This window comes from Fukomys damarensis, unplaced genomic scaffold (assembly GCF_012274545.1).
Source record: "Fukomys damarensis isolate Sample0158 unplaced genomic scaffold, DMR_v1.0_HiC HiC_scaffold_37, whole genome shotgun sequence".
Taxonomy (NCBI): Eukaryota; Metazoa; Chordata; class Mammalia; order Rodentia; family Bathyergidae; genus Fukomys; species Fukomys damarensis.
The window spans coordinates 71,555,405-71,582,590 of NW_022900949.1; the positions used below are offsets into that span (position 1 = coordinate 71,555,405).

At 36.4% G+C, this 27,186-nt stretch overlaps 1 protein-coding gene across 2 annotated transcripts; it reads left to right on the plus strand.

Moving 5' to 3' along the window:
* The first annotated feature begins 1,632 nt into the window (after nt 1-1,632).
* Nucleotides 1,633-26,627, plus strand: Plscr1 (phospholipid scramblase 1). Of its 2 annotated transcripts, XM_010625270.3 has the most exons (9): nt 1,722-1,802; nt 5,079-5,164; nt 10,418-10,498; nt 15,483-15,736; nt 16,924-16,966; nt 19,585-19,805; nt 19,922-20,083; nt 22,797-22,958; nt 26,278-26,627. In XM_010625270.3, the coding sequence occupies exons 3-9, from the start codon at nt 10,426-10,428 to the stop codon at nt 26,332-26,334; spliced, it is 972 nt and encodes a 323-aa protein (XP_010623572.1). In that variant the 5' UTR covers nt 1,722-1,802; nt 5,079-5,164; nt 10,418-10,425; the 3' UTR covers nt 26,335-26,627. The 2 variants fall into 2 exon arrangements, with proteins under 2 accessions (XP_010623574.1, XP_010623572.1); XM_010625272.3 differs by lacking the exon at nt 5,079-5,164 and having other exon boundaries at nt 1,633-1,802.
* Nucleotides 26,628-27,186: the final 559 nt, after the last annotated feature.

A 27,186-nucleotide genomic window follows, 5' to 3' on the forward strand; every position in this document is an offset into this window, starting at 1 on the left:
CAACTATAATCAACCAAAAGGACTCTAATCAACCAATAAGATTACAAGTATAGTTTCTTAGATAACATCGATCCAACAGTAACAAGACTATATGGATGTCGTCAACCTTGGTGGATAACCTGTAGTCTTAGCCTTCCTAGTTTTAGGTGGGACAGGATGACTCACCCTTAATGAGACAATGGTCCATCTGTATGGAAATCCCCAAAGGGTGGTACAAATAATCTCAAGCTTGTGGTCACACCCTATGGAAGTATGCAGATCTAGCCTTTGTGACTTTAACCTCCTTTAGATGCACCTCCAGCGACAGGTCCTTGTGATCCCATCTTCTGCACTGACTCCCTGTAGGACCCAGCCCTGTCTGACAGCCTGTAGTATTTTTACCCAATTTAGCTGCCTGTCTCAGAACCACCCTAAGAAAGGGATGGGAGATTTCGTCTATGTGAAAATGACGAGAAAAGTCTTTCATTAAAAATAACAACAGCAACAACAACAACACAAACTTCATTCAGGAAGGGGAGGCTGTAAAACAATTTTGACAATTGAAATCAAAAGCTACTGGCTTTGCTGTCTTCTGCTTTTTCTAACCCAGATGATACAGAGGAAGTCAAACCCTGAGGCAAAAGTTCATGGTTAGGCAAGCACATAATAAACGGGTGATTCATCTTCATTTCCTTAAGCTTTATAAAAACCGCATGAATGGATACTATTACCACTTTCATTTAACGTTAAAAAAAAAGGATCTACAGAGATCGTTGGTTACTTTCAGAGGTCAGAGATGGTGTATTAAAGGGAAAGGATTCCAAACTAGCTGGTCTGATTTTGCTCTCTTTATTACTTACTTACTCCATTTCCCTGTCCACTTTGGTCCTTTCCCACACCCTTTCATCTGTATCCCCACCCCTCAACTGTCTCAGTACACTTTTTGTTTTTTTGAGACAGGGTCTCACTATGTAGTTGAGACTGACCTGGAACTCACTAAGTAGCCCCGGATGGTCTCTACCTCACAGAGATCCTCCTGCCTCAGCCTCCCAAGTGCTGGGATTACAGGCTTGCACCACCCACGCCTGGCTCTGTCTCAGTACACTTTTACCTATCTTTTTACCTTGGTGAACAGGCCATGGGGAGAAAATCGGGAAGTGAAAAGAGTAGATTTCACTTCTTTGTAGAGTACATGTATGTATTGCTTGGCAGATCATCTGTTACTTTTGGAAAATAAATGAAATTAATCAGTATTTATCTACTGAATGCTTCTGTGCCATTCTAAATAAACGTGGTCCATTAAATTTCTAAAATACACTTAAAACGTCTTGTGATGGAAAAAGCAAGGAATAAAAGCCATCGTAAAGAAAACTATCTTAACCCTTAGTCATTTATTATCTAAATCCCCAGTCTGAAGGATGGAGGTCAAGGCCAGAGTTAAGCAAATTCCCTTAAAGGGACGCTCCGCAGTGTGTAACTCCCCAGGTCCAGGTGGAGACGCGCACCTCAATCCTTCTCTAACCACAGGACAGGAAGCCAGGCAGGGCAGCGGGTCACGGGTGAACGGCGACAGAGGCCCCAGGCCCCAGCGCGGGGGCAGGGAAGGAAGTTCCGTTGCACTCGCGGGATCCAGGAAACAAAAATCTAAGCCGCGGGTGTTGGCGCCACTCCCTCCCTCCGAGGCGCCTTCCCCGCTAGCTGGAGGGCGGGCAGCGGGAACTCTGCGCCTCCCCCAGGGGATCCGGGGAGCGGAGCCTTGGCCCGGCGAGCGGATTCCCGGTCCTGGAGTCCCGGGGGCTGCGCAGGCTCCGCGGCGGCAGCAGGTGAGCGAGCTGCGTTCTCTCCTCTCCCGGAGAGAACTAGGGGCCTGCGTGGGTCCCCAGAAGGAAGCTCCTGAGCGGGAGCCTGAGGGTCGTGTTTGCTTTGGGGGTGGTGACGTGGGGTGGAGAGTGGGGACAGGAGTCCTGGAGACGTGGGGAAACCCGCTGTGCAGTGTGCAGGCAGCGCCGCACCTTTCCTGCCCCGGACGGGACACCTGGCCGGTCTGGAAACCCTTCTTATGGATAAGGAGCGAGCCGTGCTGCCCGGAAAGACCTAGCAGACCTGCTTGCATTCAGCCACGCTGCTTCTCTGCTCAAAGGGCGGCCCCAAATCATGGGCGGAAGCTGGGCTCTCTAGTTTCTGCCAGCATAGTACAGTATGAGGAGGAGCAACTAATGGGGCCTGCTAGATGTCTCCGAATGTTAAATAGTAATTGAAAGTATGATTGGAAAGCAAACCATGCCTGATTTTCTCGAATACCAGAAGTATCAGAAAGGCAGAGCCGGGAGGTGGCCTAGTGATTAATTCGCTCCACAGTCGGGCTGCCTGCCTTTGAACTGTGCCTCCACGTCTTCCCTTCCCTGGACTCTGACCTGCTGTCTTTATACTTGTTTCTTCAGCTTGCCTTGTCTCACAATTGTGTAATTATTGTAGTCAGCTAACCTAGTTAGAAAATCTTATAAGATAGTTAGTTAGGCAAGGCCAGGCCCTCAGCAGAGAAGACAATTATGGCCTGAAGCTCTTTCTCTGAAGTTCTTTTCCGCTTCATGAAAAACAAAAAACAAAACAAACAAGCTACACAGATGTACTTCCCCTGGGGACAAATTGATATTCTACATAGATACCGATCACGTTAATTGAGGGCCAATACCTCCCCTCCACACCATGACCATTTCCTTTTTATGCTTGCGATTGGACTACCTTCCCCTTTGATCCCCATTTAATCAATAGTACCTGGGCAGCTGTAATTGTAATCTTACTGGTTGACCATAGTTTTGTCTCTCCTTGAACCTGCCTCATCTCGTGGCTTTGCTCAAAAGAAAGTAACACTTTTGAGAAGCCGGGTGGCTGGGCCACCGCTTTCTGGTCCCCCTTCTGTCTCTCTTAGACGGAAGTTATCTTTCTCAATAACTTGTTCCTACTCCTAACCTCCATTGTTCCTAGATTTCATTCTTTGACTTTTTAGAGAACATGAACTTGGCATTTCAGATAGCTGGCAGGTTAGTTATAATATTTCCCTTACATCATTTGGATTATTTGAAAGTCTTATAACCCTATATTATAATTTTTACAAGAGATAACAAAAGTTAAAATGTATTAATTTGTTATAGTAGTACCTGACAAGAAAGAAATTACTTATTGAAAGTTAAATTTTATTCTTTCAAATATTTGAGGGCTTCCTTGCTGCTTCTAGCTCATGATTTGGTTATTGTGTGGTTTTATCTACTGTTGTTCCTGGTACTCTGGGTGTGGCCTCTCCCCAGTTCCTGGGAAAAACAGTTGGTTTTTGCTCCCGGATTGGCGGTCAGAGATACTTGCTGCACACAGGTGACTCTTATCCAGTGAGAAGGGTTGGGCAGGCCAGGGTGCAAATATATTTGTCTTTTCTGAAATTCCCTAAGAGCACAGCATTCTCTTCATGCCACCCCTGGTATTCAAACAGTTGTAGGATTGCAACAAAGAAAAATCCCAAGGAAGTTAAACACTTACTGAATGACAAATTGAGCGGATTTCATAGAAAAGGACCATGTAAAAATGGGTGGGTTGTAAGAGACACTGTAAAGGACCTTAGTTTAGATGTGGAGAGACACTAAGATGTGTGCAGTGTCTCCCATGTGTCTCTCTATCTTTATCTCTGAGGATCTCTCCTTCCTGTGCTCTGTCAGCTCCATATCTTTCATTTTTTTGACCAAATCAAGGTATTCCTGCCTCAGGACTTCTACCTGAGAGTTTCCCCCTACATTGTACTTCCCTGGCACCACAACACACAACACGAACAACAACCAAGAACTCTGTGGTCTTGCTGACAGTAAACACTTTTCAATTCAGATATGCGTATCAGTGACAATGCCACTGCCCCTACCGTCTAAATCAGTGTTCACAAAGTCCCTTCATACTGTATAATTATTTTTACTCATACTGCTTAAGCATATTTTTAGTAATATCTTTCCTTGTTGTCTCCTGGAGTGCCTTGTATAGTTTAATGCTGCAGTGTGTGATATAAAGCCTTATGTGTTCCCTATCTTCACTCCTTAAAAGCTGTATGTGTTCTACTAAGTGAGTATCTACACATGAAATATTTACAGAAAAATGTGCACTGAACAGTTCTCTAATTAAAAGCCAGCACTGTAGCTAAGTACAGCCATTTCTCACTTAGTGGCTGAGTTCTATTTGCTAAGGAGGTTGTTCAATGAATTGGCTGCTAAATGAAGAATTGTGCATAGTATGCACTTTGCAATATTCAGGACAAAGAAATGGTTCAAGGACACTCCAACTTGATGACTTTTACTTGCATAGCTCCTTGCATACATTACTGTAATGTATAACAGAACATAAACACAGTACTGCACAAACCAGATACAAAAAAAAATAAGGCTTTAAAAACAAGATGTGCAGAACTGTACCAAAAAGAGACTGGTGGTAAGTCCAAGTGATGGGTCCTAAGTCCAGTCATTTAATAGGTGGGTCATGAAATAAGAGATATCTGTAGTAACTGTTGTTCTTTTAATTTTCCAAGTTTTGTCTTAATAAATGCTTAGAAAATTCCTACCTGTCTTAGTAAAAATTATGTAAAGAATAAATTAGAATTCAACACTTTTCTGTTTTACATAAGGCAGACACCATAAAGATTGCCTCTAATAAATTTTTCTGAAAGTTGTTAATTTTCTTTTTTCCAGTGAAATAGGTACATGAAAGTAAACCATAGGAATCAGCTAGTCAGTCACCTTTTATAGTATTAAATAGCCATTTTATCTCTATGCAGCACTTTTCTCATTTACAATCAGAAAACAAAACAGCTCAAAGTTGTGAAGGAGCACTGGGTTGTTCATCAAAGCTTTTCTGGAATAGGACATCAATCCAAAAAGAGCAACTAACTTCAAAGATCAGTTTTCCTACTTTGGGTTTTTTGATTTATTATTAGTTTGGGGGAACACTTGATTAATGCTGTTTCAGTTTATTCTAGTTGATGTTGATCTTTACTTTTATTCAAGGTTCACTATCCCATCCCAAGTTGGATCTAAACACATTTGTTTTGTTTTCTTGGGCCTAAAATACAGAAGTGTGTGATAATAGAAGACTTCCTGATATAAGATACATTGCCTTTCTATTCAGCCTTGGAGCCCTTCTGACTCGCATGTTACAGGTGTGTACGCGGTTCTGCTCAAATGCTCACCCAGTCTTTGCTGCACGCATTTGTGTAAATGCAAATAGTTTTGCTGGGCTTGATTGTTACAGAAGCCACAATCAAAGATGAAATATTCTTCTTTTAGATAATGAATAAATAATCTTAAGTGTACGCAATTTACCTAAAAACATAACTGGAAATACATGAAAATTGCTTGATTTGTGACTTAACACATATTGTTCCCAGAGGAGAACCCCCGACTTACTCAAAATTCTGTTTCTCTTCCATAGTGTCTCATTTTACTCATTGGTAGGAAGTTGGAGACCTGGCATTCTGGAGATTGTGTCTAAGGCAATAGTGTGTTGCTAAAATAGTTCCGAAAATATATTTCCATTTGGGGGCTTGTGAAGAGTGTGAACTGATCTTTTGTTTTGGATGAGTATGCAGAGGGGACAGATTCATTCTTAGGAAATTAATAAGCAAATTCTCATAAATAACACAGATAGAGGTAATGTTTCTTTTACATATAGCGTAGTAGGTTTCAAAAAATTCCTTTTAAAAGCAATAAGTGTAATTTCATTATGTTGAGAGATGGATCAAAAAGTATGAATTGTGAATTTACACGTGTGACTATAATAGTACATAAGATCCTAATGAGATAATTGACAATGTGAAACAGGAAGAAAAGGGCTAAAGGTGTAGGGAAAGTGGGAAGGGTAGGGGAAAGGTAATCAGGGAAAAGAAAAAAATATGAGAAAATGAAAAAATGGAAATAAAGTGTTTGTAATGGTGAGGGGTGGAGGGGGTGAAGGGGGGGCAGGGACTGGGAAAAATGAGAACCAAGACCTGTCATGTAAAGGTACAGGATCCCAATGATAAATGTAACTGTACTGTGTACCTAAAATGTACCAATAAACTCAATGAGGAAAAAAAAAGTATTAATTGTGAAGAGATAGCTAGAAATTGCCACACTGATTTTCTCCTAATAAGAGTATTTTGTAATTATTAAATAGCCCATGTTGGCAATTTAGGATTTTTGCAGAGTAACTATAACAGAGATGTACTTTTATGGTGTAAGATGTTTCCATTTTCTCCAAAGTTCTTATGTAACACAGGAAGAAAGATAAAAGAATGAGATCATATTTTCCATTTTCAATATATAGTGTGACTATATTGCAGACACTGTGGTTTTTTTGGGAGGGTCATCTTATCTGTGATTTCCTGTTTTCCAAATAAAGTCTTTCTGGAACTTTTAAAAAAGTTATCATGTTAAACTTATTAACTAATTTGATACAACCAGGAATGTACTCAATTATTTCCAAACTGAGTCTTACATTCCTGGGGATAGATCTAGTAAGATTGTGAAAACCTTCATTTTACAAGCTAATGTATGAAACTTTATGTGCAAAACTGACAACGATAAGTAATAATTTTGAAATTGCGAAGAAAGAACTGGTTTCTTTTTGGAAACTATGGACATAATTGGTTATGTGTGTCTTTGCACTTAGGATTACACAGTAGAAGGAGTTAGTAAAAGTGCCCCCAACACTGGCGTGGGGCTGATTCAGTCTAGTCTGTGGACCCAACATAAAACTGTTGGGCAGTAGAATTTTTGCATACTGCATCAATTGGAATAATTGACACAAAGGTGATTGAGATTTCTAGCAGGAAAAATGTAGTGACTGAAACTTAGATAGAATCAAAGTATCCAGAAGGTACTGAATAGGATGTTTGTTGCTATTCATGTTTCTGTAGAAATAATCAAATGCAAAAGTGCTCTTAGATCATCAAAGTTGCCATAGCCATGACAATCTTGAGAATGGATTCTAGTAAAAACAAATTTAGTTTTCTTCCATCAAATGTTAAATATGTTATTTGCTGCAATATTATATTCACTCAATGAAATTAAAGTTTATTTTGTGTTGTTTAAACCCTGGAATCCAATGCCAAATTCGAGTATAGAGAATATGTACACCGATATCCATTGCCACTGATCTTTTAAATTAATAATAAAAACTGTAGGGAAAGCTATGCATTATGCTTACTGGAAAATATCATACAGTATGTTCTATATTTCAGCCAGTGCATTTTTATGTTTTCAATGTGCATAATTTATATACGAAGGCTACTCAAGTCACATTAATTAACACATAATTTTTTTTTTTTTGGTACCGGGGATTGAACTCGGGTCCTTGCGCTTGCCAGGCAGGCAGTGGAACCACTGAGCTAAATCCCTGGCAACACATAATTTATTTAACATGCCAATTCATTAAAATAAATTCTTTACACATATGCCCTAACATATATTCCATAACAAACATCAGTGTCTGTAGGCTGAAATATATAACAATCAAACTATTCTTACTTTTTCCTTGAAAATTACAAATGAAATGGGTATTTATCAAACATGTAATAAAAGATTTTGCCTTATTAAGCAGTTAAGGCTCCAAAGAGAAAAATGTCCAAGAAAATACCAAAATACTAAATACTGTATTTCAGAATAAATCTTTATATCTTTGTTGCAATACCCCTAAAGCAACTCATCTCTCACTAAAATGTCAGTCTTGATCACTATCGTAGGTAATTTCCAGGACTAGACCCCTTCTTTTCTTTTTTTAATTTAATTTTTATTAGTGTGTGTTTGCTGCACATAATGTACATTCATTGTTGGGAGATGGTACCTGTACATCGCAACACTGAATTTTTTTTCTCTCTCCTATCCCTCCTCTCACTCCCAGTTCCATCTCTCTTTTGGTCCCCTGCACATTTGCAAGAAATTTATTTCCCAGTTTTTATTACTCATCTTTCAGTTTTCTCTTTAAATTATTTATACTTTGGATTTCTCATATAAGAGAAATCATGCAATATTAAAGCTTGTATAGCCCACTGTTTTCTTTTTTTGTGGTACTGGGGATCTAACTTGGGACTTTGCCTTTGCAAGGCTGGGGGCGAAACCACTGAGCTAAATCCCCTGCCCCCAGCACACTTATTTTCTACACAGTGTTCTGTGACTTTAATGAGCGCTGCATTGACTTGATTTTATTTTTAAAACTTAAAGCCTTTCAATGGTAAATTTATGTAGAAATCAGCTGTTTTATGTGTTAGAATCTTTCAGACGCTTCAACTCAATTTAGTAGGATTTGTGTGGTCATGTTCATATTCACCTCTTAAGTTTTCAGTTAATATATATAATGATATAAATTATATAATGTATATATAATTAACAAAATGTGTGTATGTAAATAAATATAAAATATAAAGTGTTATTCATGTATATAAAAATTGCATATTTTTAACACTAGTGATAGTTCTGTGCTTTTTCTAAGCTATTGTAATTTGCATTTTTAAATTATAGAGATTGACTAATAATTTAGCATGTTCTTTGTTCACTTATTTCTTATTTGTATGAATTTCCCCTATAATTCCTGAAAGTGGGATAAATGCTCTGATACAAACCTAGAAATTATGAGCTGCCAATTTCTTGAATCTATTTGTCCCGACATATATGTGTGTTTTAAATTAATGAAATGTTGGCACCTGTCAAGATGTGCCTGAAAATGATGATGACACAACCTGATGGGTCCAAAAGATAGATTCTAGGCCCTTGTGTATGATGAGCATAGAGATGAAAGTATACACACAATGGTAAAAGAAAAATCAGCTACTTTTATTGAAGGAAAATGTGCTCAGGGCAGGTACTTGCCAACAGAAACAAGAATGTGGCATGAATAGAAAAGTGGTGTCAGAATGACAGGAAAAAGATAAATCAGGCTTTCAGATTTTAAAAGATGTGCACCCCTTCCTTGGTGCCTCTCAGTGGGACTCTGGATAAGATTGAGAAGAATACTTGACAGGGTACTGTGTCAGCTCGGTGGCTTTAACACACACTGGATCCACTCTCATGAAATTATATCCATGAGATGCAGTCCTAAACAAGGTTCAAGTGGGGAAAAGGTTAATGAAGGCCACAAGATCTAACACACATGTGCTCTGGCCTGAAACTTCAGAGATTTCCTGGGTTTGTTATTTTAGTCTTGCTTTTCTTAGAATGATGGAATGAAAATTGATCTAAATTCAGATGAATGGAGAAGTAGTAGCCTCCCAGCCTCGATTGTGCTACCAGTGCTCACATGACACTTAAAAGTAGAGCTTTGAGTCACACTTGGACTGTGTTTCCTTGAATCTCTTTTTCTGAGTCTAATCTATTTTTTGCAGCTCTGGCTGGGAATTTGGCTTCAGGCAAGACCTTAACATCTAGACAGATAGCAAGCTAGGCTGCTCATCTGCAGCAGAGCAATAGAACAGAATGGTTTGGACAGTGTATGCTTTGGAATTTCAGAGATTTATAATAATTTGGTCTATGTTGTAGTATCTGTCCAAGGAAAAGATCTGATTTTGCAAAAAAGAACTATTTTTTGCCTGAATTTTTACAGTTTGTGTGGCCTGCGTTCTGGTGATGTTTCTGTAAAACTGATTGATGTAGACGGGGTGGGGGCTGCATCTAGGCTTCCTGATAAGCTTTCATGATTAAATGGGTTTAATCATCTTTGAAAGCTCATACCAGAGACACATACAGAAAATGTCAGATTAAAAGATGAATACTGAAATACTGAAGCACATGTATTATTTTAAATGTTAAAAGCACAAGGTAGGTCCAGAGTTTGATCCCTGGTACAAAAAAATAATAATGCTTATAGCAATCATTATAGATACCCTTAAAATTGTCCATAATCCTTCTGTTGCCAGTACCACATCTAAACTTAATTTATTGCTTTCTCCAGGGTCTATATGTATATTTGCTTGTTTGTTTGTTTGTTGAGACAGGGCCTTGCTATGTTGGTCAGGCTGGCCTTGAACTCACTATGTAGCCCATTAAACTCATGGTGATCTTCCTGGCTCAGCCTGCTGAGTGCTAGGATTGCAGGTGTGCACCACCTCGCCCAGCTATATGTGTTTTTGACACAATCTTATTTCGAATATCACAAAATCAAATCCTGTAACTGACCATTTATAAGCGTATTTGAAAAATTAGAAATTCAGCCTCAGTAACTGCTGAGGCTGCAATATGTTATCTAAAAGGGAAACAGGGATTGTTTGAAACAGGATTCTACTGCAAATTAGCTACGATAATAGGTAAAACTTATGTTGAATGAATTTACTTTGCCTGTTTCAATATAGCACAAGACCACACAAGTGCAAATTACTTACATTTTTCATTCTAATGTATATTTTATTTAAGCAGACATAAACTTAACCTTTCCTTATTTACAGACAGCCAAATGGATCCTCCTCACCCCAAAACAAGCTTTCCGTCTGCATATAACCCACAGTTTCCACCGGCAGCATTCCAAGGTAAAAATATATGATTAAAAACAAAAAAATATTAGTTGATATTCCCAAGGGAGAGAAAGAAATGAAGAGGAAGGGGATATTGCCTTTATTTTGATAATTCCTCTTCTTACTGTTTCATTAAAGCAATTTTGGCAGTCTAGCTATTCCTAGTTTTCTTTTGGAGTATGTATTTTCCATAGAGGTAATTTTTTATTTAAGAAATACAGGAAAAAGTGTAAAGGAGAACTAGTAAAATCAATAGGAAATTTACATTAGCAAATGAAATATAAGGCTGCACATAAAGCCTAAAATACAGAAAATCATTAAAATATGTTTTTGATAGTTTCTCTTCTCTGAAAATTCTGATTATGTAATGACATTTAGGAGATCCATCCCTGTGTGTTTCTGAATCATGCAGGATTTGAGATTTTTTTTTTTTTTTGGTTTAATTAGTGTAAATGAACAATGATCAGACTACTTAAAACTAGAAGCTGCAATGCAGTCATAAGAAGTGTCAGCCATGCTGGGTGTGGTGGCACAAGCTTGTGATCCCAGAACTCAGGAGGCTAAGACAGTAGTACAGCCGTGAGTTCCAGGCCAATCTGAACTACATAGCCAGACACTGTCTCAAAAAACACAGAGAGGGAGAGCGGGATGGGAGGTGGAGGGAGGGAGGGAGGGAGAGAAATGGTAGCTACCTTGGAATAATTCACATTTTTGTTTTGTAACAAATATGAAAGCTTTATTTCACTTGTTGATTCATACTTTGCATTTCTAAGAGAAATAATTGAGTTACATCACTACATAATAGGGAGTGTATATTTGCTTTTGAACAAATTCATAAAAGAATTTAGAGATTATCCTTTAGACAGATGCAGTTCTCGATATTATTTTAGAAATGGCAAGGTTCCTAGAGTGTGCAGATTTACAAGTATACAGAATACCCACATCTTGCAAGACATCCAGGGGTCTTAGAATCAAAAGTGATCTGGTTTGCATGTGTCCATTTTATTCTGTTCTCTGAGCAAACAAATTTTCTCAGCGGTTGAATAGCCTGCTTCATTGTCTTTCAAAATCTCCAAGTGGACCTAAATCTTATTCAGATGTTTGCAAATAAAAAGGCCTGAGCTAGATAAGTACTAGGTCTCTAAGGCAGTAGTTTTCAAACGTGGTTGCTCTTAAGATCATCCAGAGACACTGGGAAATACTTGTACCAGAGCACCATCCCAGGGAAATTAAACAGACCTCTGAACCCAACGACTGATAATATTTAATATCTCAAGTGATTCTAATGTGAACTTTGCCATTTCTAATGTGAAGCCAGGATTAAGAACCTCTGCCATAAATTTTTATAGGTTTTAAGTTTGAAGAATTATTAACAAGACTAAGATACTTATCCAAGGCATTTACAGAATGATTTAATCCACCACATGGTAGCTAAAACCAGGTATAAATAATTAAATTCAGATATAACCACACTTGAGAGTTTATTAGAATAGCTTTGTTTTAATTCTCAAGACCAAGGCTGCCTATATTTCAAGTCTTGAGATGACAATGATAAAAAACAATTATATCTGAAAAATGAGAGTTTACAGTGCCATTAGGTATTATTCTATATGTAAAGTTCATGTAGATTAGCTCATTTGATCTCAGACCATTTTTGGGGGGTAAATACTGTCAATCCTTTGTCTGTCTGTATTTGTAATCAATCAACTGTATAATGAAAAAATATTCAAATATTAAATTGCATCTATAATGAGTGTATATGGATCATTTCCTTGGCACCATTCAGCTATTTATATAGCACATTGCATCAGGTATACATCCTCTAGAAATGATTAAATGTATACAGAAAGATATGTATGCAGGTTTGAACCAATCCTCCATAGGTGTGGAGAACCATTATACTATTAATTACCCCTTATTCATCAAGGAAAACTGAGGCATAGAGAATTTGGATGAGGATTCCATTTCTCCATTCTGTGCTTAATAGTTGTGTGGTACTTCTTGTTGTTGTTTTTTTGTTTTGTTTTGTTTTGTTTTTTTGAGACAGGGTCTCCCTATGTAGAGACTGACCTGGAACTCCCCATGTAGTCCAGGCTGGTCTCCAACTCACAGCAATCCTCCTGCCTCAGCCTCCCTAGTGCTGGGCTTGCAGGCGTGCGCCACCAGGCCCAGCTGTGTGGTACTTCTTAAGGCAGGCTCTCTACCATTAATCTCAACTGGCCATTTTAAAGATTTGTAAACACCACAGGTTGTCATCAACCCAGAACTTCTTAGATGTTCTTTTCCCTTAGCCTATTTAACTCTCGTGAATCCTTTGGATCTTAGATGAAAGGTGTTACCTCAGGAAATCTCTTCTCACTTCCCTTTCCTATGTTAGTCAGTGTTCAGTCCCTTTGATGGAACACCTAAGGTCCACTTACAGTAGGAAGGATTTACTTTGGATCACCATATCGTCTTTGGGTCACTGGCTCCATGACGTCAGTCCTGAGGGAGGCTACACCATCACAGCAGCAGAACCATGGCAGAAAGTCACACATATCATGGTGGCCAGGAAGTAAAGAAAGTCAGGGGCAGAGGACAAGGCATATCCTGTCAGGTTACATCTCCAATGACCTATTTCCTAGACCTAGACCCCAACTCTCAAGAATCCATTCAGCCGCAAATGCATGAATGGCTTAATTCATCGATGTGGTCCGGACCTTCAGGGTCTGGTCACCTTCCCATGAGCATCTGAGCTTCGTGGAGGACATGTTTTATCTAACTGTGATCCTCTGCCTTTGCCCATCTCAGTCGCTACCTTGGGCAATATGCCTTCATAAAACTTAGGTTCCTTCAAAGCATTTGCCTCTAATTCTACTTAATAAATCTCACTGATATGTACCTCCCTCGAATAAAGATGAACACAAAGTTGTCTCTCCTGCTAGGTAATTGGGATGGCCTCTGTTTCTCATTGTAAAATACAGTTTTCCTTGCTTGCTAACAGCCATTTACTGTACTTCGTCTCTTGTGCTATTCCTGGTTCCTAACATGCCAGTTCACTCCTAAAGTCAGGCTTTTCACAGTTGCTCTTCTTCCTGCAGCACTTCTCACTGGATGTAACATAAGGATTTTCCTTGCCATCTTTTAGAATTAAGTTTCATTTATCTCTACCTAAAATGACTGCCCCACATCCTGTCATCTCCTCCTTGTATTTTCTTCATCGTATCCGTATAAAATCTGTTGGTTTTTTTTGTTTCCCAGAAGTTGATCCTAAGCCCACCGAGAGCAGGGTCTTCCCTGAAAGCTGTAGCCCCTAATTCTACAGAAGAGCCACAGATATATTTATCACCTATAAATATTCACTGTGCAAGGACTAAAGTGTAAAAGCTATATTTAAAAGGCTTATTATAAAGTGCAGTCTGCTATTAGCCTTATTTTTCAGTGGTTATGAATTTTGCCAGAAATGTTACCTTTACAAGTATTTCTAAATAGCCTATTATACATGTAAGTTTTTCATGGTTTTAATGACAAAATATTTTAATGTAGTTCTTTAAATATATTTCAGTAGTATGGAGTTACTAGTCTGTACACTTATAACGTGTTATTGTAATCACACACTCACAGAGAGTATACACTACACATTTATTAAATTTATCCTTTACTCTGCTCAACTAGTTAGCTTCTTTCAACTTTTGCCTTCTTTGTTCCTCCAGCCGTACCTTACAGAGAGTATAGGGTGCTATGTTGTGAAATTTAAATTTCTTTTTTTTGCTTGTTTGTTTTTCTGAGACAGAAAAACTTGCTATGCAGTCCAGGCTGGGCTTGAACTCACAGTGATCCTCCTATCTCAGCCTCCAGAGTGCTGTGATAACAGGTGTGCGCCACCATACCCAGCTGTGAAGTTTCAATTGAGAACCTAAATATCAGTTTGTTTTATAATGGATTCACAGTGTAGAAGAGTAACACATCATGAATTAAAACTCCAATCAAGCATGGTGCAATGGTTTATATGTGTAATAACAGCCACTTGGGAAACTGAGGCAGAAAGATCTAAAGTTCGAGGTCAGCCTGGGAAACAGCAAGAACCTGTCCCAAAATAAAAAGTAAAAATGCTGACAGGCCAGGAATTTAGCTCAGTGGTTCCACTGCCTTCCTCGCAAGTGCAAGGTCCTGAGTTCATTCCCTGGTACAAAAAACAAAAAAGTGAAGAAGGTATAGCTCAGTTATAGAGTGTTCCTAGGTTCAATTCTCAGTACTATGAAAAGAAAAGAGAAGAAAGAAGAGAAAAAAGTTCCAGGCAAATTATTAATCCAGATAAGTACTTAAAATGTTCAAAAAGAAATGGCATGTCTTTACTTCTATGTCAGGTTTTCTCAACAGGAGCAGTACATTAAGGCTTGAAAATTATTTCTTCTCAGGATACTATTTTTGGCATTCTAGGAAATTTATTTAGCAGTATCTCTGGCTTCTACCCACCAGATTCCAGTACCATCCATTTCTGCAGTTATGATGAATAAAAACATCTCCAGATCTTTCTAAATATCCCTTGGGGAGAGAAGGCAAAAAAACTACTTCCAGGTCTACACACATAGGATAATCTCCAAATTATCATGAAAGGGATGCTTTTGTTCTTGAAATACTGGTTCAAAGCCTTTATTTCCTATCTTCTACCCGATGCCATGTCCCTTCTTTTTAACTGAAGTCATGGCTGAGTCTTTATATTACTGATTCCAGGTAATAGAGTAGTTAACTTTCTTCTTTATGAAAACATATTTTCTGTCTGAGTTGTGAAAAAAAAAAAAAGAGTTTGCTACCTCTGTTCATAGCTATCACCTCAAAATAGAAGTGCATGTGAGTGGATGCTACATTAAAATTTGAAAGATGAAAAGGTAGATTAAATGTCACAGGTACAGGTTTTCTAGATAAAAAAAGGTCAGTATGAGGTTGGCTGTGATAATTCTAGGTGGGTTGATGTTTCACACTTTGTGCAGTTATGTTATTTCACTTGTTCCTGTTTCAGGACCTACAGGACAAACTGGCTACTCTGGGCCCCAGGGTACCTATTTAGCACCCCAGGCTGGCTATCTTGGGTCTTATAATGCTTATCAAGGTCCCCCAGCTGGCTCACCAATCCCACCAGGACCTGGACATCCTGGGTTTCCTGTGCAGAGTCAGCCAGGATATGGTCAGCTGGCGGGACCCACAGGTACACCGTGGATGCCAGCCCCACAACCGCCATTGAACTGCCCACCTGGACTGGAATATTTAAGTCAGGTAATTTTAAATACATACAAATTTAACAAAGTCACAACCAGGCATTCAGTTTACTTAAACAAAGAGATAATTTAAGACGGTCTGAAATGGTAAGACAATATTTTCTGCTAACAGATTATTCTAATACTTCTAGATCAGTTTCACTTTTTAAGCAAAATACAAATATATGCAGTAATTATGTTTTCTGTGATCATGACTAAAACCAGTTAATAACCAAGAGCAAATATCCATTAAACCCTACTTTCCAGTGTTTGTTGTGAGCATAATACATGTATTATCTCACTTAATCTTTACCCCAAAAAAATCAATGACATGTTTGTGCAATAATCATTTTTCAAAAGAAGAAACTGAGATCAGGAGAAGTTATCTATCTTGGTCAGGACTGGAAACCTAAGACAGTAAGAGGAGCTTTTTAAATCTGGACTGAGCCCAGTATTCCAACACTGGATAGTTTCTTGGGAAAGGGAAAAGAACTTTGAATAAAGTTTATTACTTAGTTTCAATAACGGGATCCAAACAAAGGGTTGATATGCTGTGCATGATACGACTCACCGTTTTATAACCAATAAAACTGTATGATGTTTTTGTCCCTTGGAAAAGATCCAGTTTTATAAACACATCTATATGAGAAAGAAAAAAAAGACAACCAATATTTTGCTCTGCTATGGGATAATGAATTTTGGTATATGAGTTTTAACATTTATTTGATGTGGAAAATTAGATAAGTAAAATAGAAGTATGAAGTTCTGTAAATAAAAGTCCTTATTATGTCTAACCAGTATTCAGTAAATCAGGTGTGTCTCCTGCACAGTCTATTTACTTATTTTTTCCACTGTGCATCCAAGCAGGGTAGATCTGAAGAATTTTACTTAGAAATATATTCTTCAAGAAATGCTCTGAAATACACATCTTCAAAATCAAGATCTCATAAAATTCTTACAGGAAATTATCACCTATAACAACTGCTGATGCCAACTACACTTAAAATTTGAAACTTGTATAAGATAGAAATACTTATAATTTGAATTCAAAAAGTTACAAGCATGTCTTGAGCCTCTTCAAGAACATTGTTTTAGGAATTCCAGTGTAAGTCAGTTTTATTTGACATAAAGTTTCTCACATTAAGTAAAAAATTTCAACAAATATTTACCTATTATAAGTGCTTAATTTTCTTTTTCTTGTAATAGATAGATCAGATTCTGGTTCACCAGCAAATTGAACTTCTGGAAGGTATGTATTCACTGTATTGTTTATATTTCTAGAGTGAGAAGAAGTTTATGCAAACAAAAGCATGAATTGCCACAAAGATAGCACCTGTAACTCATTCAGGACAGTTAAACAAGTACTTACAAATGTCTGTCTGCACAAGAATAAAAATGTAAACCTTATGAGCAGTTTAGTTTTGAAAATTAGGAATCAAGTGCTAAAATACTTACTTTACTGAGCATCTATTTTCATGATCCTTACACTAGATTAGAAGGAAGACAATAAAAACTTACTTTTGCTTTCCTCTTGCTCTGTGAATCAGGTTATTCTATCGCTGTACCTGATTCCCACCACTTCAGCTGTGGACTTGTCATTTGTCATCACCTTGGACGTAGCACAGAATGACATGCAAAAGTTTAGCCACCTTTAGTAAATGTCCAGTGAGATTGATCTTTCTTAATTTGAAAGGGATGTTCTGAAAAATTATTGTTTGTGCCTAGTTTTTCCCTGGGACCTCAGATGAGCCCTGTATCAGATGCATGGGCCCTGTAGTGTTGCAGGATGCTGACCAGCAGACTGGAGGCTTCCTACCTACAAAAGCACTCACCTAATGCAACCAGATGTCTCCCTAGGGTCTATGCTTACCAGGTGCAAAAACAGATGTAGGAAACCAGTGGATGGTTCAGGAAGCTCCTAGGGAGTTGAGACCTCAGTAGATTTACGAACCATATTGTCTCCCTTTTTGATGTAAGTGTTCACTCTGATGTAAGTGAAAACTCTGCTGCCTTGTACACTATTTGTGTTGAATCCATCTTTGCCTGTTTGCAAAAGTCCTTTCTACTGGTACAAATTAGAACATGAATTGTATAAGTGTAGAAATTGAATTTTATTAAATTATACAATTGTCACTTATTACATTTAAATTATTTGCAATGCAAAGTGTTGGATATATATAAGTTGTTGGTTTTGTTTAGTGTCTCTAAACTAATATTTTTCTAGAACAAAGCTCATTGCACGATTATTTGCATTCTGCATTTTTAATATAGTTTATTCTGTGGTATATGCTATTTATTTTATAAAATCCAAATAGCCAGATACCATATATTATGTAACATATCATGCATCTCTTTGTACATTTATAGAGATATATTTATAGATACATAGAATTACAACTATTTGTGAAATATATAACTAAATCATGAAATATCTAGTAATTTTCTAATTTAATACTATTTAATTTTGAAGTATTTTAAAAGATGACCTAAATGTCCTTTTTTCCCCAAATTGAAAGTCTATATTATTTTTTCATGTCATGAAAACTATAAGAAAGATGAACATTACTCAATTCTTACACTATCTGTGCAGTAGCAAGCACTGAAATTTTTCTCAATTCAAAACTTAATAGATCTGGAAACTTAAACAAGAGACTCTTTTGTTTCAGTTTCACCTTTTCAAGTAACCAGAAACAGGTTACATAAAGCCATATTCCTTTATTTATTTGTTTGTTTGTTTGTTTATTTATTTATTTATTGGGGGATCAAACTCAAGTCCCTGCACTTGTGAGGCAGGTGCTGGATCACTGAGCTAAATCCCCAGCCCAAGCCATAATGTTTTAAAATTAAACAAGGCGAAATTTTCTGAGATTATGCTACCTAATGAAACAATTTGTTGGATAATAAATACACTCTCAACACCAGTTTAATTTTTTTTTTCTCACCAAACTTTGACTGTAAGAGATGTTAAAGTCAAGGGTCATCCTCTATCTATGTGGAGGATCTGTCTAAATCCTACCAAAGACACTGAAAGGAATTCATGTTGATAAGACTCCTGAAGATAATTATACCACACTAAAATTCCTCCCCCACACACATATTAGTGAGTAGTTTGAGCCTCCATATATTTCTTTTAAACATACTATGACCCGAGTATCGGAAGGCTATAGATAAGATAAGTAGATTAATTGCTCCTTTCTGCCTCGAAAGATGAATACTTTTCCAAGGTGTTGATTCCTATGGAAGACCCTATGGAAGACCCTTAGTATCATGATGGCCAAATGTTTGTTCTCCCCATCTCCCACTTCCAACTAGTGATGAGCTAAAAACGAGTGCCCTGGGAACAATATGGTGCTCTAATCAGTTGCTCTTCCATTTCATGCTCTTCTTTTCACATGTATGCATTGGGAGTAAACCCTTATGACCTTTGCTCCAACATGGTGCCAAAAATAAGACTGTAATTTCTAAAATGTCTCAAAGCAATTTATTTAATGCAATATTGATATACCCCATGACTCCTTTATAACATATGAAAACTGCACAAGAAAAATGGACATTTTATCCATACACTTGGCACCACTCTGTCCACCTACACTGCTGTACCAATCCTGTGCAAAAAAAGTTTCCCTTTGAAATTGAGACACAACTTGTTTTTACCAGAATATCCTCTCCTCTCCTTATTTCCTTTGGACTTTTTTCTCAATCTCTGTCACTTCCAAAAACAGATTTTCTGTTTTCCTTTTGCTTGTGCTTTTTGGAGTACTATCCCAAGCTGGTATATCTAGATGTTACATTGCCTTAGGAGGGATTCTCTATTCTTAACAAAATGGAACGAAATGATAATGACGGATTCCCTTTTTATGTTTTCAGTGTTAATAGGCTTTGAAACTAATAATAAATATGAAATTAAGAACAGCCTTGGACAGAGGGTTTACTTTGCAGTGGAAGATAACGATTGCTGTACTCGAAATTGCTGTGGACCGTCTAGGCCTTTTAATTTGAAGATTCTTGATAATTTGGGCCGAGAAGTCGTAACTATGGAGAGACCACTAAGATGTAGCAGCTGTTGTTTTCCCTGTTGCCTTCAGGAGGTCAGTGTGCAATTACCAGGGCTATTTGTAAGGAAATTCAGAAGAAGTTTCACTCTTTTGTTGAACACAAACATTGTAATTTTTGTTAAATTTGTTATATTCTTTTGCTATTGTAGATAGAAATCCAGGCTCCTCCTGGTGTTCCCATTGGTTACGTTACTCAGAAGTGGCACCCTTGTCTGCCTAAGTTTACTGTTCAGAATGAGAGGAGAGAGGATGTGCTAAAAATAATTGGTCCATGTATTGTGTGCAGTTGTTGTTCAGATATTGATTTTGAGGTAAGAAATATCATAATGTTTATCAGATTTGCTCTCTTATTGTCCAAAAAACATAACTTTATAGTATGTTAAAATGTACTAAGTATTTTGCATTGATATCTCAAAGAGAGATAATGTGCTCAAGTATTTAACTTTAGTCAATTCTGTGTTCACTAATATGATTAAAGTTCAGTGTTGATGATGCTAAATGATGCATAGTCACAGATAAAAATACATAACTTAAACATCGTGACTTCTAGTAGCACTACATATTATCAGCACTGAGGACATTGAAGCAGGAACATCACAAGAACAAGACTGTCCTGGGCTACAAACAAGTGTCTATCTAACAATAATAATAATTTTAAAACAAACAAGCAACATAGAATGCTAGCCTTGTCATTTAAATCTGATTGCCCCATCTCATGGATCCTTCCTTAATCTTCATTATAGGTAGTGGTCTAGAACATGTTCAGAAGGTCTGATTGCTTTAATTCCCAAAAGAGAAAATTACCCAAAGATAGTTTTAATAAGGCTAATGCAAAAGTACTTCCTTTCCCACAACTTCACTTTTCATAGCTTTAATTAACCATATTCATATTCTTGAAAATATTAAATGGAATTTTCCATTACTAAATAATTTCTTAGTTTAATTTGCATGCTGTTCTGAGTAATGTGATGCAATCTTGTCCACATCCTGCTCCCCACAAGCTGGATGTGGGTCGTCCCTCTTTCCACAGTATTGTCACTGTGGGGACTGGGATCTAGCTGAGTGGCATCACGCCTGCCTCACAAGCTCAAGGTCCTGCATTTGAACCCTGGTACCAGGAAAATGCGCATTAAGTTATTCAGTAGCATCCTGAGTAGTAGTCAGTTGCCAGAAGGACTGTCTTGGTATGTTACTGCTAGTGTTCAAGTAACCTATATATAGCTTTGCCTACATCAGTTACCTTTCTTCATCTCATTGCACAGGCTACCAGTGTGTCATCTCACATCATCCCAGAATGGATGTATACAGTAAAATAAGATATTTTGAGAGAAGGAAGAGATTCCATATCCATGAAACTTTTATTATAGGGCATTGTTGTATTTTTTGTATTTAATGGTTAGCAATTATTGCTAATTTCTTCCTGTCCTTAATTTATAGATTACATTTTATCACAGGCATAGATATAGAGAAACATAGCATAGAAATCAGTAGTGCCTTTGGCTTCAAATCCCCCTGAGTTCCCCACAGAGTAGAGGGACTGTTATATAACACATAATGTCCAGTTATGCTTCTCTGTCATCTCTGTTGCATCCTTGTGTTAAATTAAGTCACTGAAAGGGTTGGGGATTTAGCTCAATGATTCTGGCACCCACCTCACAAGCACAAGGACCCAAGTTTGATCCCAGGTACCAAAAAATAAAAATAAATAAATAAAAATTGACATTAAATTAAGTCACTGGAAGCTATAATAGAACTGTGTATTTGCTATGTGGGATAATTTCATTACAATAGATGCCAAAACCAGTGGAGAACCTATGGCACATGTGTTATTTTTCTTTTAAGACTAACAATGTTAGAATGTGAGTTTTTGTTTGTTTGCTTTTTGGTTTTTAGTTTTTTTTTTGTTTTTTTTTTTGGTACCAGGGATTGAACTCATGTCCTTGCGCTTGATAAGACAGGCCACCGACCCGCTGAGCTAAATCCCCGGCCCTGTTTGTTTGATTTTTTTTTTTTTTTTAATGAAAACCTTGGTATTCAGGTTTAATTGCAGTGTTGGCATGTTGTGATAAATAAGTGGGTTTTCGGTTGCAGTTGGGCCACTCCTCTCTGAAAGTTCATTAGCACTAGCCTAGATATATAACCCAGTTTCTTTAGTCACAAATATTTAAAAATAGAGAAATTTTACAAATTAATCTTTATGTCTTGTTTTCTCCTGTAAAATCAGAAAATATGGCAAACCAGGTCCACTACTGCACAGGACAAGCGCATCCTAGAGCCGAGAAGGGATGCCCCTTATGGCCATGACACAGCCAAGCTGTCCAGCTTCATTCTGTTAGATTATTTGCCAGTTTTCCTTTCACATGGGTTTCAAATTCTCTGTTGGTTCTAGTTGTATGAACATGAACCCTCTTCTTATAGACCTCATATTCTAATGGCAGAAATGGGAACTCTTATAAAAATATATGTAATGTAGAGATGTGTGCATACCTACAAATATTTTATATCAGGGTTTGTATAGTTATGTTTTATGTTGAGAATGGTATTCCTATCATAGATTCAGAGAAGTTAAAAAATAGTTGCTTTCAATAGTTCCTTCTTGGTTACTTCCTTCACTCAGATCTGACAATATTCTTTTCCAGACTGTTAGCATTTCCTGTTTCCCTTCCCTTAGTGGGTGTAATGTGCTTTCCATCGTGTTTAAACCTGTAACCTGTACAAACTATCTGTATTGCTCTATAAGTAGAAAATTAATTTATATCTCTTCTTAAATTTTGTTCTGAATCCAAATAATGTAGTATTGTCACTGAAAAATAGAAAATGTTAAATATTTCAGCAAAAGTAATTTCTATCACTTATGTATACAATGAAGCAGTTTTGGATTTATCTACATACTTTTTCAGAGGGGATTATTGGTCATAGATATATATGTGCATAACTGAATATGATGTTTATTTCACATCATCTATGAAAGTAGCTTTGTGGTATGTTTTTTTACAAGTCTTTGTGATTATTTTTGCAATGTAGATTAAATCTCTTGATGAACAAACTGTGGTTGGCAAGATTACCAAACAGTGGTCTGGGATTGTAAGAGAGGCATTCACAGATGCCGACAACTTCGGGATCCAGTTTCCTTTAGACCTGGATGTGAAAATAAAAGCTGTGATGCTTGGTGCATGTTTCCTCATTGTAAGTCCATTCATACTTCTCTTGGTTATATATTGTTTCTACCTTACTGTTCTGACATGTTTCAATAGATTGTGCACTGCAAAATGACCTTCTTCGTAGATTTTCTAGACACATTCCTATTTTAATACTAATTCTGAAATTCCATTTGACTCTGACACTAGATACACAGGTGACAAGTTTCTTTCTGAATAATAGTTATTTTCACAAGAAACAGATTTTATGTACCATGCTTGTCTTGGAGCATTTATTTTAAAACACAGAATTAGTGCTTTGTGTGAGATGTTGAATCTGAGTGTAAGTGGGAAAAATGTCAGTGAAAGAAGGAAATTTTGTTCTGATTTATTATTAAATCATCATGTAGGATTAATACTATAATACATCCATCAAGCCTTTGGGTCTACCAGTTTATAGGAAATAGTCAAGGAGAGCAGTAATTCTAAACTCTTAAAACTCCAAGTACCAAAGAAGAACAAAATCACATAATTTGCAGAAAAATGGAAAAAATATTGGAGACCATAATGTTACATGAGATAGGCCAGATTCAGAATGTCAAATATCACATATTTCCTCTCGTGAAGGAGTAGGGAGATATGGGTGGTGGAGAGAGATAACAAAACAGAAAGGGGACTTGCAGAAAAGAAAGAAAATGGGAGAGGGAAGAAGAAAAGGACAAGAGATAGTGAAACAGAAAATGGCCAAAGAATGTTTTATAAGTGTACAAATATACCAAAATGAAACCTACAAGTTTTTATAGTTAAGATGCACTGATTCGAAAAAATAAAATCCTCTAAGCCAGAAACTCAATTGGAAATTTATGTATCACCTGAGCTGGTATTATTCAGCAAGATTTGAGAAGAATAGGAACAGCGGTGGTCTCTGACCTTAGCTGCACAATAGAAGTACCTGTATAACTTTTCATATTTTCCCTGTCTGCTTTGCACCCAAATCTATTACATCAGAATCTCTACTTTTGGGACCCAACCTTCTATCTGTGCAGAAATCATAGATTGATTACATCATTCAGCCAAGGTGTGAAACACTAGAGAAATTTGTTAAATATTGATTTGTATATATAGTCAGAAAAAGTAAGAGTACACAGGAAATAAGGACCCACCCTGTTCCTTCATTAAGTGGCAAAGACAGTGAAAAGACACAGATAAAATGAAATGGAAGTCTTAAGAGATACCAAAGTTTGTAAATCATGTTTATATACTAGTCAAACAAAGGTATTTACAAAGATATTTATGAGACATTCAGAGAAATTTGAATGTTGCCTGATACTGGCTCAATATTGGTTTGTTGATATAAAGGAATGATTAAAAGTATAGTGATCATATTATATAAAAACAAGGGAATCTATATTTATTAGAGACGCATTCAAAGTGTTTCATCATATGATTATTTTAGGGATTTACTTGTAAATAGGGATGAGGGCAGTGGGATCTAGTGGAAGGAGTAATAGAGGAAGTAAGGTTGGTTGCATTAGATGTGTTTTTTCTATAAAATGGAATACTACTCAGCCATAAAGAATGATAATTAGAGACATTCATAGGAAAATGAATGCATATTGAGGTCATACTCTTAAGTGAAATAAATGTCACACATGTGTAAATACTGAATAGTTTCTGTGGTGTGAAAAACTATAATTTTAAATAAGATCCAAATCATATAATTGACAATGTGAAATAGGAAGAAAAAGGCTAAAAGTGTAGAAGAAGTGGGAAAGGGTAGGGGAAAGGAAATGAGGAAAAAGAAAAAATCTGACAAAATGAAAAAATGGAAATAAAGTTTTTGTAAATGGGGAAGGGAGGAGGGGGTGAAGGGAGGGCAGGAGTATGGGCAAAAAATGAGAACCAAGACCTCTCATGTAAAGTACATGATCCTAATTATGAATGTAACTCTACTGTATACCTAAAACGTGCCAATAAACTTAATGAGAAAAAAAAGGTTGGTTACATTAATAATAACTGAAGCTGCATGAAAAGAAATTGGATTTTTATGCTGTTAATTTAAATTGACATATGCTTAATGCTATCTATAAGATTAAATATATCCAGAATCATATGTTAAAATTGGACCGTTAGTATTATTTTTACCTAAAGAGTAAATTTAACCCTAAATATTAAGAGACTGTTTAATCAAAGTCATGGTAGGTAAAGATTCTGCATGCTTAAAGGAAGAAAGCCATTTGTAATGTACAGATCGGTGGAAAATGCAGGTGAAAGTAGAGAAAGAGTCTATGGTTGTGGTCTTCTTTAAAGAATCTTTAAAGATACAGAGGAGAAATATATGAATAAATATAATTATATAAAATAAATAGTAGAGGAGAAAAATGAGTTCCAATGTGCTATTGCACAGTAGAATAACTGTACAGACTGATAACGTAGTGTGCATTACTAAAAACCCAGAAAAAAGTTTATATGTATTTACCCACAAATTTACCATAAGGAAATGATAAATATTTGAGGTACTAGGTTTAAACTGATTCAAGCATTGCACAATGTGTGCATGTATGAAAACATCACATGGTAATGCATAAATGCAAACAACTTTTATGTGTCAATTAAAACAAAAAATTTTAAAGAACATTTAAATATTATACATGTTTTTTTGAAGACATGGTAACTCGGAAAATATTTAATTTGTTGATTTAAAACTAGGTAAAATAAAATACGTGTAAATCCAAATTTTAGTAAGCTAAATCCTGGTGAGAATGTGGGAAATGTATTGGAGAAAGGTAAAATTAGAACAGTATAATGCAAGTGATTGGCAAAAAGCAATAAATTATTATTGTGGAAGAGATTAGTTAACATAATAATTGTGAAAGAAATAAAATTTATAGGATTTTCCTGATGTCATAGAGGGAAGGGTCTCATTGCATAGTGATGAGTGAAACACGAGGATACAGTTGATACAGGTTTGTAAAAGAGTGTATGATCCTGAACCAAAAAGTTCTCTGGCTGTCATTATCCTGAAAAATAACCTAACACTGTCACTAAATAAGCTGTATGACTAGAGTAGGACCACAAAAATTTGAGGTAAAAAGAATGAAAGAGAAAGATTTCAAAGTATATCAAAAAGTGTTATAGAGAAATTGCCAGGTAATTAATTAAATTCATACAATTATAGAATTTTAGAATTTGTTACTAAAATGAAAAGGCAAAGCAGAGCTTACATCGATATAAACTTTTCCCAGATTTACATATTATATATATTCTGTGTGTATAACTGCATCATCTGTCCTCTTTACTCTCTGCATCTGAGTATTGTTCTCTGTTTTAATGTTAAAACACATTTCTGTACTTTTGTTTTTATCCAGGACTTCATGTTTTTTGAAAGTACTGATAACCAGCAACAAAAATCAGGAGTATGGTAGTGGATTCATGAAAGTGTCCTCAGAAAATCTGAAGTGTTCATGTTGAGTGAGGATCTCTAAAAGGAAAAAAAAATATGTATTGTTATCACTGCTATCTGTAAGACTTAGGGTGTGATGTCTGTAGATCTAGTTGTATGAGTTCACTTTCGAATTACAGTCTGCTTTCTGTATCTGTCATATAAATGTATATTTATACATTTTTAAATATCACTGTGAATCTGGGATAAAGGGCATAGGAGATTGCTGTCTCATTTTCTATTTTATAACACAATCAAAGCTTTATTAAACTTTAATAAAAATGTATGAATGAATTTATTTGGTTAAAATTTATTTTGTGCAAAAGGCAAAATGCTATTTTAAACAATACTATCTATTTAAGAAGTTGCACAAAACCAATTTCTATGTCCTTTCTATTATTTTCTAATAGTAGTCAATATAGATAGTATTAAGGAAAGGTAAAATGTATTTTTCTCTTTAGAAAATCACAGTACATTTAAATATTACTAATAACTAATCTACAACTACAAGTATAGTTTTCCTTAAAAAATATCCTATTTTAAATGATTTTCAGTGAGCAAAGACATGATTCACTATCAAAGAAACACTTTAAAGACTCATTTTCTCTTGAAGTAAGATCTTTTTCAAATGCATGATGGGGCAAGAGTTGAGGGGGATGGAGGGACAAGAGATGGAAAAAATTGAAGGGAAAAAGTGATGATGCAAATAGAGCTTTTGAAAATGTGAAGGGAACCAAGCAAGGAGGAAAGAGAGGGGTAGATTAAAAAATGTATTGTGTACATGTACAAACTCCCCCTGATAAATGTAATCATACTGCAAACATGTACTAATAAA